Source organism: Myxocyprinus asiaticus, chromosome 22 (assembly GCF_019703515.2).
Source record: "Myxocyprinus asiaticus isolate MX2 ecotype Aquarium Trade chromosome 22, UBuf_Myxa_2, whole genome shotgun sequence".
NCBI lineage: Eukaryota > Metazoa > Chordata > Actinopteri > Cypriniformes > Catostomidae > Myxocyprinus > Myxocyprinus asiaticus.
Window position 1 is genome coordinate 30496619 of NC_059365.1, and position 13306 is coordinate 30509924.

A 13306-nucleotide genomic window follows, 5' to 3' on the forward strand; every position below is an offset into this window, starting at 1 on the left:
CTGCTGTGATGACCACTATATTATGACAGCATGAATGTCAGTACAATGTCCTGGAGTTGCATTTAATTACGCTTACCATGGAAACTTTGTATGTTCATCTCTTATTAATCAGCCAGTCAACAAATAACAACTGTTTATGAAACCACAAATAAATATGAAGTTATGGAGGCAGAAAATTAATATTTTATTGTGGTGAATATTTGGTAAACGCATGCTAATTTATCAGTCTTGCCCTTGATAGAGGTCTACAGTAGTTACTGTATATTCATAGTTCGTTACAGTAAGGTTAGTGGTTTGATATATTTTGATGTGTTAGTGCCTGCTTATTAAGCTTCAGACTTCTTAATTTATTAACGTTAACATAATTAAAATTTTTAAAGCTCTTGGACGTGCGTTGGACATGTGCGTGATTGTTTCACATTGTTTAAGCCAAGCTAAATGAAAGAACCCTGCCCCCAATGGTTTTTCTTGTTTGCCTCAAAACAAGATTTACGTTTTAGATATTGCCCTCTTATGGTGCACATGACCCAAGAATTTGCTTGCGTTATTTACTAGAGGTCGACCGATATATCGGTTTTGCCGATTAATCGGCACCGATAACAGATTTCTGGAACTATCGGGTATGGACAAAAATCCACACCGATAGTTTTTCCCTGTTGCGTCCGGTGCTGGAGCGGCTGGGAAGGGTCCGCTGTCGTTATACAGTATGAGAGTGGCCTCTAGAGGCCCTGTGGTGTTTGTTTTGACACGTGAGACTACACTCTGCATGGAGCTGAACACTTAGATGTGGATTTAAAACATCAACAACGAAAAGGTATGTATACAGTACACTACAGTACACACTGTCATATCATTATAAAGTAATTAATTTGCTGACTAGATGCTGCATTAGTAGAGAACAGCATTATGTTTGCAGACAAGCGGTTAGAACAATGTGAAGAAAATACACGCAAGTCCTATCCAAATGTTTAAATGTCACGATTGTTACCATCTATTAACCTCTATTTGCATTAGTTTATATCTAGCTGGTCACGTTTATACATTCGTTAGCCAGCTAAGTTGCATATTTAAAGATAGTGACATGAGAAAGCAAATTAATATCTTCATGCAGCAGAGAGAAACGTATAAGCAAATCAGAAACGCATCTTATTTCAATTCAATATTTTTATCCTCACTGTAATACGATGACTTCAGATCGATCACATTCTTGCGCTAAAAAAGGCTAGACACTGCGCAACAAATACAGTTTAACAGAAAGCAGGTGTCTCAATATGCTTTTAAAGTTCTTTTTAATTAGACACATCATCTAAAAAACAGTGCTCCTGCATGAGACTCTGAATAAACAAAAACAAAGGGATGGTTGCAAAAGCATTCCATGTGAACAGCCCCTTACAATTGGTGGAGGTCTTTGGCAGTTATGTCTTGCTCTCTTATAAGTGTTTCTCAGATTGAGCAATGAACTTTGTAAGGAAAGATGTTCAACTTGGAAATGTGTCTCGAGATCCTCGCGTTCGGTTCCAGTCTGTTGTGTTTCATCTGTTTGAACAGCCCCTGGCCTGGGCTCATAGTCTGAGCCGCTTCACTACTGAGTTCAGCCGAATACCATTGCTATCTGGGAATATTGGTACTCTACGTACAACTGCATTGAATAAAAAACAATGTGGTATTTCGCTGTTATTATTAAGCTGGAGTCTGGAGTAGTAGGAATCAGTGCAAGTATAACACCATGTGAACTGTCTACTGAAGAATTTTCCCCCTCATTTTTCTTTTGACTTAACATTTGAGAATATGGTATGCACATAAGTTGAAAATAAAATGCTCTTTTTTTTTTTAACAGCCAGGATAGGAATGTTCTATGCAATAATATAACGGTGCTGAATGGTTTATGTATTTATTGCGTCCTCTTGTGGACTAAGGAAACAGCGTCAATTTAAAAATCAGCTGACTTTGAAATTCGAATATTAGTTCATACATATTAATATGAACTATCGGTTGATTAATCGGTTATCGGCAGGTACTGCCCAACTTAGTTATTGGTATCGGTAAAAACCGCTATCGGTTGACCTCTATTATTTACCAAGCCTTGACAGGGGTTACACAGAGAACACTCAACAGGGACTTTCAATTCTCCATCACTTTCAATCAGAACATTTTGAGTGCAGAGTCACCTAGTTGACACCATTGACTGAATAAAGGTATAGAACTTGTCATGATCACCTGGGCTTCTCTTGCCTTTGTTATTATCAGTCAAACAGTCTTTCATTTCTCCTCTCTAGAGGCTTTTGCTCTCTCATAGGAGAGCTCAACAATTTATGAGACAAGGGCATAGAAACTAAAGACTGTAATCATATTCAAAAGGCCCAGAACAGTGCTTTCTAAAATCACTAATTAGGAGGATCTCATGAGCAGATTCACTGCCTAAAAGACATGGAGTATAACATTTTGGTGGATGTTGTCATTTGAGCTGTAAAGATTTTATGTCTCAACTAGATTTCAATGTGAGTGGTCTTTGTTTGTGTAAAACTCGACATTATGGTGCTATGGTGTGGTGGTTGCCAGGGCGATGCTAGGTAGTTGCTAGCCTATTTCTAGGTGGTCACAAGGGTGTTTCTTAATAGCCCAATTCAAATCAGCCCACCCAAGTCTCTATGATATTCCGGTCACCAGATAATAGCTCTAGTCCCGCAGTGTTTACAGTTTTCTAGGAAATCAACCTATGAGTGGCTTACGTATAGTTGCTATGCATATTAAGCTGGGATAGGAGAAAGTATTTTAACATTGAGAAAGTTACACACTTCAGCTTTAAGTATTAGTAATAGTTTGTATTAGTACCACTAATACAAAATAAATTGTTGTACTTGCCAGTTGGCTAGTTTTACTTGATGTACTATACTGGCCACCTTCCCAAACACATTATTTAAAATGACTAGACTGTAATTGAAAGGTTTTTTTAAATTGTTGTGCATTGGAAGCAACACTTTCACTGTTCATTTGATTCTTTGCTGTTCCAAGTGCCCTTAAATGACTGCATCCTCCTTACATTTCCCACTTTCTGTCTTCTGCTCTTGTTTTCTGCAGCCCACCACTCCTGTCATTATAGAGTTCATGACCATGATGGCAATATGTCACACTGCTGTTCCTGAACGCATTGAGGACAGGATCACCTACCAGGCTGCATCTCCAGGTCAGCTGCTTACATTACACCAGAACTATAATATTCATATGTGAACTATCGGTATCCTAAAATATCGTAATTAGCAGTTTGCTGCACATGAATTACAAAGAGAAATAATATTTATTCACTGATACCCAAGTTGTTGAGTTGCGACATTGGAAGGGGCGTGTCCATGTAAAAGATGGCATAAAGCAAGTAGACAATAGATGATAGCAGGGTCTGAAATTAACTTTTTTGCCCACCAGCCACAGTGGCGGGTGAATGCCCAATTTTACCAGCCACTTTGATTTTTTTACCAGCCACTTTGATACTATATGTGTAGGATATATATATATATATATATATATATATATATATATATATATATATATATATATATATATATAAGAGAGAGAGAGAGAATATAACAATAATAATATAACAATATAACATTATACCATAGGCTATTATTATCATAATGATAATTTTGCAACATACAAATGGAGGCTAAAGAGTAGACAAGCACAGAAGAGAAACTTCTTGTTCAAGAACCATTTCTGAGGCTGTACTGAATTATGAAACAAATGACCATTCACCTGAAGTCCCAATGTTGTTGCATGTTATTTGTGTATGTATCCTGAGATGGTCTGAGCGTTTGTAGACAACACCATTCTTGCAAACTGTTCCCAGATGACTGACAGAAGAAATATTCAAGAATGTATCATATGCGCGTGTTCTGTGAGACCTGCTCGCGCAAAGCGAGTGAGCGCCGAAGAACCAATGACCCTCTGAATGCACAGCAAATCAGACACGCAAATTGACGGCTTTTCTTTTGTCTTTACATTTACATTAATTCATTTAGCAGATGCTTTTAACCAAAGCAACTTACAAATGAGGAACATAGCAAGCAATTTGTCATACAAAGTTCAACAACATCTACAGTGTTGTACTGCCAAGCTCTCAAGATGGCTGGAGTAGTATAGGTGCTAGCACAGAAGAGACATATATATATATATAGATACACTGGTGGCCAAAGGTTTGGAATAATGTACAGATTTTGCTGTTTCAGATGGAAATTGGTACTTTAATTCATCAAAGTGGCATTCAGCTGATTACAAAGCATAGTCAGGACATTAGTGATGTAAAAAACAGCACCATTACTATTTGAAAAAGTCATTTTTGATCAAATCTAGACAGGCCCCATTTCCAGCAGCCATCACTCCAACACCTTATCCTTGAGTAATCATGCTAAATTGCTAATTTGGAACTAGAAAATCACTTGCCATTATATCAAACACTGCTGAAAGCTATTTGGTTCATTAAATGAAGCTTAACATTTTCTTTGTGTTTGTTTTTGAGTTGCCACAGTATGCAATAGACTGGCATGTCTTAAGGTCAATATTAGGTCAAAAATGGCAAAAAAGAAACAGCTTTCTCTAGAAACTCATCAGTCAATCATTGTTTTGAGGAATGAAGGCTATACAGTGCTTGAAATTGCCAAAAAAACCCTGAAGATTTCATACAAAGGTGTACGCTACAGTCTTGAAAGACAAAGGACAACTGTCTCTAACAAGGACAGAAAGAGATGTGGAAGGCCAGATGTACAACTAAGTATAAGTATGAGGATAAGTACATCAGAGTCTCTAGTTTGAGAAATAGATGCTGATTTACACTTCCCACACCCCAGGTAAATGGCTCTCAATTTGGCCTTTTTAGATTGGCAGCTACTCTGTACTCTTAATTTCCGTTTTTCTGTCTAATGGGCCTGATTTGGTTTTCAAATCTCTTACAGACATCAGTGTCAAGCTAAGACTGAAAACGGTATCATGAATCTGTTCTGGCAAATTTAATCATGTTACCTCACAACCAGTATAATCTGTTTATGGAAGGCATTCACGAACGTGAAACTCGTAATATGGAGAAACGAATGAGTTAATTAATGCTGGTTCACTCTTTCGGCTGGTTTGCATTTGACACCTCATCATTATGCAAAATATACCTTGCATTTGTCAGACATTATCTTTGGCTTTTTTTTTATGACGGGTTTATGTGAACATTTTAATTTTCCATCAGAGCTGCGGTGCATCTTGAAAAATAGCAAGACCCACTTTAGAGCGAAATGGAAAGATTGACATAATTCAAAAAACATGGATGTTTGTGACCTTTTAAAGACATTTATAAGCTAGTGCACTCCTAAAAGTTGACAAAATCAGCCTTGATCAGATTTATGCACACAGTCTCTATATTAAGGGAAAATGGACAAAAAATATTCATGACTCATCCTGCACTTCACAGATTTTTGTTCTATCAAATGCTCTCAAGAATGTCCATCCCCATAATACCACCTGCCACCGACTAGCAAGTAGCCAATAATTTTTTACTGCTGTGACATAGCTACATCTTTTTGGCTTTTATAAAATGAAAAGGATGATCTCTTATACATGTCCTGCCCAGACTGAGCTCATCAAGCAATTTCATGGGGTATTTAATCTTTGGTTTCAGAGTTATCAGAGGTTGAAAGAAAACAACAACCTCAGTCTTGCAAGGAATAGTAGTCATTTGGCAGATGCTTTTATCCAGTGCAACTTAACCACCACCTGCCCTGACCACATGCTCTCTTGTTCCACAGATGAAGGTGCTCTGGTACGGGCTGCACAGAACCTGGGCTTTGTGTTCTCTGGGAGAACTCCAGACTGTGTTATTGTGGAGTCGGTAAGTAGAGACGTCCTGGGAATAGATGAGTTGCACTGGGAGCATGACTCACCCTCTGTCATGCTGTGTAGCTCGCTCGCACTTCACACTCTGGCGAACTATTACAGACAATTTATATGGTGCTGTCCCACATCAACAGATCCATTATTTCCTTATCATAATGTATGATACAGAGGAAGTCATTGCAGACCTGTAATAACTGCATTATGTCCACTGAGTGACTGAATACCAAACATTCTTATAGTCTGAAATGAATAACCCTTTCACAATCAGCCTTTTTCAATAAATAAAAACTGTTGCTTCATAAATATTCAGTAAGTTATCTTCCTGAAAATCAAAATGAAAAAACATTGTGAACAATCATAATTTTATTTGTTAGACCTACTGAAAAAAAACAACAACGCATTTTATTAACGCTGTTAACCCATGTTATAATTGGCACGGCTAGTCTGTAATGTTAGACTAAAATAGAGTGGTTCAATTAAATTGGTGCGACCACTGTAATCTGATTCACAAACATCTGACTCTTATGAAACGGTTCTTTTAAAGAATCAGTCAAAAAGACTGACCACTTCACAAGTTATTGGTTTGAATGCATTACTTGCTGAAATTGGGTTGAATCAGTCTAATAATTACTTGCTGAAAAAGTAAAAGTGGTTAATGAATTAACATCTGACTCACTTACTGTCTGGATGTTTATATGACAGTGTGTAGCTAAAGATTCACATTCAGCAAAGAGTTTTGTTGTAATAAATAGTATTTTAATAAGAAAAAATCAATATACAGTATGTTACAAAAAATCTTATTGTAGTGTGTAGTTGGAACAAATTTTGTGTTGCAGAACCAGAAGTCTGTAGGAAATGTGGTATTATATCCTTAAAGGTTGGCTATAATAAATTCAGTTGTTCATGTGGGTTTGAAATTGATGGTTTGAGGAGTGACACTTTAGCAGCTGTATTTTTCAAGCTGTATTTCACAGTTTTGGATGTGATTTTCAAACCCTGCACACTGTCTCAATGGGAAAGCACTAAAGAAGTGATGATGTGATGCAGCTGCAGAAGCATGCAGTGCCCCCACCCCCAACCTCTGTTTTTCACTCTTTCTTTAGTTGAACAGTAAAAAACATGAGATTTTTTTTGCAGCACTGGAGGGAATAGGCAGAGATCCAGCTGATGTGCTGCAGATATCTGCATCGGGCACTTAATAGAAACTTACTGAGTGAAGATTAGAGAAAATGTAATTAGTGACACAAAGCACTGCTGTTTTCTAAGACCTGGGAGCGAGAAGTCACACTTTGCAGCTGTAATTGCTTAATCTGATGGCAGCACCAGGGGAAGAGGGTGAGTCGTCTTGCATTCCCCAGGCTACAACGCTCTAATTTTGGCTTTTCAATGCAAGACAGCTCCCATCAAACCAATACTCACTTATGGACCTTTATAAGACACTTGGGTCCAGAAAAAGCAATTAAAACTTATTTTCTCTCTCTCTCTCTCTCTCTTCCTATCGCTCTCTGTCTTTCAGCTTGGAGAGGAGGAGAAATATGAATTGCTGCATGTTTTGGAATTCACAAGGTAAATTGTGTTACAGCACAAGCAGCATTTTCTTTCATATTTGAATTTCTATTTTCATTTGTTTATCTCTGTCCATTTATTGTGTCAAAAAGAAAAAAGCACCATGATAGCATTGCTGTATTATAGCACCATCTTTTGTCTTAGTAATGATGATGATGTTGTTGATGATTATGATAGGGATGATGATGGCTGATGGTGGTGTTCTGTGTCTAACCCTGACCCCTCACAAAACCCCCCCCCCACCCCCCACCCCAACCCCCAACAGCACAAGAAAACGGATGTCAGTCATCATGCGCACTCCATCAGGAAAGATCCGCCTTTATTGCAAAGGAGCTGTGAGTATTTGTCTGTTGCTATGGCAACAGAGCAGTCAGACATTCAAGCTCTCGAGTGTTCTCTAGCAGCTCAGTGAACAACCAGACAAACACAAACACACGTTTGTTTTTCTATCATGGCGGAGAGTTTCCATTGACTTCTGTTGTTTTTGATGCCAAGCTCATGAAATGTTCTATCCCCTAACCCTACCCTTAAATCTAATCCTTACACAAACCTTTCTGCACTTTTACATTTCATTAAGATATTGTTTGCAAAGATGTTGTCCTTGTGGGAAAGGATTGCTGGCTGTACACTGTAGCTGATTTTCAGGTTTTATTATCCTTAAGGAAACTCCATTCATTCCAACAATGTAGGCAAAACCTTCACATATATCTGTTATTAGGATCAGTACTATATAATCTTGATCTCAGTGTGTGTGCATGTGTAATACATCAGTGTACATGATAAGAGAGTGCTGGCAGCTTTCCTAAGTGCTCAGATAGAGAATGATGGAAAAGAGGTGGTGCTTTTCTCTCATATGCATCAAAACTGAATGAAATGTCAAATGTGTCTATAAATGAATGTGTTCATGAATTAGAGAAAGAATGAATGTAGAATTAGTCAGACATATGTTAACGCTTTCTTTTCCACTCTGCTGTTTTCATTGATCTATAAAATGCAGAGTAAGAGAATTACACCCCATGTTTTTGTTTCACAGGACACAGTGATCTGTGAGCGATTAGCTGACAGCTCCAGATACAAGGACATCACCCTTAAACACCTGGAACAGTTTGCCACAGAGGGTGAGTACACACACACACACCCCCCTAGTATCTGCTTTCACTGTTCTGTACAACCACAATCGATTATTAGTCTGTTCTGAACCGATAATCAAATCAAATCAAATCACTGTAGGTGTGGGTGACGTGTTGCCAGATCCTATCATAGCAAGACTTTTCCACTAGATCAATGAGAGCTGAATATCAGGGGCGGCTGGATTGAACAGTGTGTGCTTGAGCTTGAATGAACTGCGGTGCTGCAGTATGAATGTTTGGTACTCCAAATTCAATCTTTAATGAATATACTGTCCCCTAGTGGAGGAGTTAAGACATACTGGTTTAAATAGAAACCTCAAGCAATCAATACCTTTGCCTTTAAAGCTGTAGTAATTTGTGTAATTTTATTTGTGTTATAATACTCATCTCTCATTCACATATTCTTCCTTAATATGCAGAGAATACTATAGGTAAACCATTTGTAGGTTGATTCCGCTGAAAAGTGTAATACTGTGACTCCGAGGTGCTATCAGAAAATAGATTGTTCTATTTGTTTAAGCCCGCCGGCTCAACACAGCATCACTGGCTTAACCAGTGGTGAGAGTTTGGGGCGGGACAGTCTGTTTGGCCAACAAGGGAAAATTGAAAAACAATTATGTTGGCTTGACAACCATCCATCCATCCATCCATGGCTTTGTCAAGCCATCCATCCATCCATTCATCCATGGGTTTGTTTAAGCCATCCATCCATCCTTACCAATCTATTTATTTTTGGTAATGCTAGTGGAACAGAAATTATACTCTTCAGCTTTGTGTATGAATAATTAATGTTGAGAGGTGATCATCCACCCAGTTGTGTTAGCAATGGTCTAAAAACAGAAAAGGGCTTGCTTCTTGGGGCACATTAGACGAAAAGGATTTTTTGAACAAGGGAAGATGTGAATTAGCATATCTGAGAAGCTTGTGTATTTTTGTGCATGTGTTTCTGTAGGTCTGCGCACACTATGTTTTGCTGTGGCGGATATATCAGAATCATCATACCAGCAGTGGCTGGAGATACATCAACGCGCCTCAACGTCGCTCCAGAACAGAACACTCAAGCTGGAGGAAAGCTATGAACTGATTGAAAAGGTGAGTCTCTGAGAATTTATGTCCACCAGACAACAGAAACATACTCTACACAAATACCCAAACACATATTGGATGAATTGCAAGGTTGCAGCTTAAAGTTTGCATTTTGTTTACTTAAAGTGGCAGTAGCAAATCTCGGTACTCAAGAGGGTGATATCTTAAAATGTCTGTGCCATCAGACTAGATGTGTTATTATGCTGGAAGCTAGCCATAAATAAACTGATTAGAGTGTGCTACTGTATTTATTATAATTTTGCTCCGCCATGACAGTATTAACCTGAAAGAGAAAACTGGCCTTAGAAGAAGCTAGTTTACGCTAATATACACTTTTGCATATGTAAAAGTGCTGTGTCTAGCATTTTTGTAGCACAAGAGCACGTTCAGTCTGAATGGCCCATAACATCTCATACAACAGTTTACCATTTGTATTGCCAAGAATAGACAATAAGATGAAATGGGCAGTGTAAATGAAGGAAAACAATAACTACATGTACAAAACTTACTCTGTATATGTAAAACAGGCAGTCTTAAAGGAATAGTTCACCCAAAAATGAAAATTCTCTCATCATTTACTCACCCTTATGCCATCCCGGATGTGCATGACTTTCTTTCTTCAGTAGAACACAAATGAAGATTTTTAGAAGAATTTCTCAGCTCTTTTGGTCCATACAATGCAAGTGAATGGTGGCCAAAATTTTGAAGCCCCAAAAATCACATAGGTCAGCATAAAAGTAATCCATATTACTCCAGTGGTTACATCCATATTTTCAGAAGTTATTTGATAGGTGTGGGTGAGAAACAGATCAATATTTTAGTCTATTTTTCTATAAATTCTCCTCCCTGCTCAGTCAACCTCCACTTTAACTTTCACATTCTTCTTCTTGTGTTTTTGATGATTCACATTCTTCATGCATACACCCCCTACTAGGCAGGGAGGAGAATTTCTAGCAAATATGGACTTAAATATTGATCTGTTTCTCACCCACACCTATTATATCACATATAAAGATATAGATTTCACCACTGGAGTCTTATGGATTACTTTTATTCTGCCTTTATGTGCTTTTTGGAGCGTCAAAATTTTGGCACCCATTCACTTGCATTGTATGGACCTACAGAGCTGAGATATTCTTCTAAAAATCTAAATTTGTGTTCTGCAGAAGAAAGAAAGTCATACACATCTGTAATGGCATATGGGTGAGTAAATGATGGGAGAATTAAAATTTTTGGGTGAGCTATTCCTTTAAGATACATTTTATGTTAAATTGGACTTAAAGTCAAAACTCGCCCTCACAAGTGTACTACCGATTTATAAATTACTATGCAGCCTTCATTAAGAAGCGATGAGAGTAAAAGTCAACATCGTAGCAGGGAAATTTGAGGACAAACCTGCAGGTTGTACAGCTGGTCTGTCTTCTTCTGTAGGGTGTTTAGTTTGGCATGTCTCAGAACAGTTCCATGGTTACAAAGAGCTTCAGTTTGATCAATGCAGACTGGGTTTTCTCTACACTCCTGGCATCTGTAAAGTATAAACGATTAGGCTCAAATGGTGAGGACAGCACAGTGGTGGACCTGTGGAAAGCTGGGCTCTGTAAGTGTTGCTTAAACATGGCCGACCACCAGCGTTAATCACCGACATAAGCAGCACTGCCAACTTTTCACTGCAAATGGTGCTAATCAGTCATTTCACATTAAAGCTTCTCCTTTGACAGGTGTAATAACATCTTTCCACCAGCATGTGGCAGCAGTGGCACTTAATGTTCTAGCAAGTAGTTGCTTCTGAAGAGTATCCTTGATTTCCTTTCTGAGCAAAAGTTTGAAAGTCATCAAATCCCAGCTCCATGCATGCATGTTTGTTTGTTTTGTTTATTTATTAAATATTTTGGCAAATTTGATCATGCTTTCAGTCGCCAATAAGAGTGTAGAGCTCTCAGCTCCACTTAACACCATATTTTAAATCCATCCCTAGTGAAAATATAATATAATTAAGCACACTTTATTTGTGGGTGCTTCAGTATACTAAAGTGTATTGCTAACAGGCTATAAATTGGTATATTTAAAGTCTTCTAAACTGGAACATCTAATTTTGTACTTAATGCACTTTAGTTTGCCGAAATCAGTGCTGTGGTGCAACTAAAGATGTGCTAAGTATACTTGGTTGTGCTAAAATGGAACTATTTCAAGTATACTTTAGTACACTTTAAAGATCTACCCTTGTATTTAATTTTTGAAATATCAGCCACAACATTAAATCTACCTGCCTAATATTGGGTAGGTCCCCCTCGTGCCACCAAAACAGCTCCAACCCACATCTCAGAATAGCATTCTGAGATGCTATTCTTCTCACCACAATTGTACAGAGCGGTTATCTGAGTTACCGTAGACTTTGTCAGTTCAAACCAGTCTGGCCATTCTCTGTTGACCTCTCTCATTAACAAGGCATTTCCGTCCACAGAACTGCCGCTCACTGGACGTTTTTTTGTTTTTGACACCATTGAGTAAATTCTAGAGAACGATTAGGCTCGGTTGTTCGTGAAAATCCCAGGAGATCAGCAGTTACAGAAATACTCAAACCAGCCCATCTGGCACCAACAATCATGCCACAGTCCAAATCACTGAGATCACATTTTTTCCCCATTCTGGTGGTTGATGTGAACATTAACTGAAGGTTTTGACCCGTATCTGCATGATTTTATGCACTGCATTGCTGCCACATGATTGGCTGATTAGAAAATCACATGGATGATTGTTGGTGCCAGATGGGCTGGTTTGAGTATTTCTGTAACCGCTGATCTCCTGGGACTTTCGCACACAACAGCCTCTAGAATTTACTCCGAATGGTGCCAAAAATAAAAAAGCATCCAGTGAGGGGCAGTTCTGCAGATGGAAATGTCTTGTTGATGAAAGAGGTCAACAGAGAATGGCCAGACTGGTTCAAACTGACAAAGTCTATGGTAACTCAGATAACCGCTCTGTACAATTGTGGTGAGAAGAATAACATCTCAGAACGCTATTCTGAGATGCGGTTTGGAGCTGTTTTGACCTACACAATATTACGCAGGTGTTGCTAATGTTGTGGCTGATCGGTGTACATTAATGTTACACTGATAATATACTGCTGGCCCACACCACAACTGAATTTGGCTGGCATTAATATATGTACTTCTGGTCCTTGCATTAAAAATGTTACAGCATGGGTATTACTGGGAAAAAAGTTGGGGACCAAGCATAGTGAGTCTTAAACCACTGTTAATATACAATTAAAACAAAACAGAAGAATCGCACTATCACCAATTCACACAGGATCACACTTATCTCAAAGCAACACTAATCTCACCAAGGGTAACTAAAAAAAGAACCCCCTTTTTATAACATAAAACAACATATTTACATTAAGCTTAACTCGAAACATAACTAAAACCCAAATTACTTTTAAATGTTAGTTAATAAAAACCCCAAACAGTCCCCAAATCCTACACAGACCTACCTCATTAATTATGCAAACACAGCATCATAGAATGACCATATGCTGATTGCAATGTTAAAAAGCAAATTAACTGTTTTACATTCTCTGTAGATTTTGTTTATTCTTCTTTCAAGAGGGAAATTTGTATTTTGTATTTGTATTAGACAAAGTAGGTTAATGA

General features: G+C 38.1%; 1 protein-coding gene across 4 annotated transcripts in view; it reads left to right on the forward strand.

The window, feature by feature from the left end:
- LOC127412608 (probable phospholipid-transporting ATPase IA) overlaps positions 1-13306 on the forward strand; it is a 211888-nt gene that overhangs the window by 99723 nt on the left and 98859 nt on the right. For all 4 annotated transcript variants that reach the window (XM_051649090.1, XM_051649091.1, XM_051649092.1 and 1 more), the window contains 6 exons: positions 3079-3184; positions 5784-5866; positions 7388-7437; positions 7703-7772; positions 8471-8555; positions 9520-9659. In XM_051649090.1, the coding sequence (XP_051505050.1) occupies positions 3079-3184; positions 5784-5866; positions 7388-7437; positions 7703-7772; positions 8471-8555; positions 9520-9659 (534 nt within the window). The remainder of the gene's footprint in view (positions 1-3078; positions 3185-5783; positions 5867-7387; positions 7438-7702; positions 7773-8470; positions 8556-9519; positions 9660-13306) is intronic.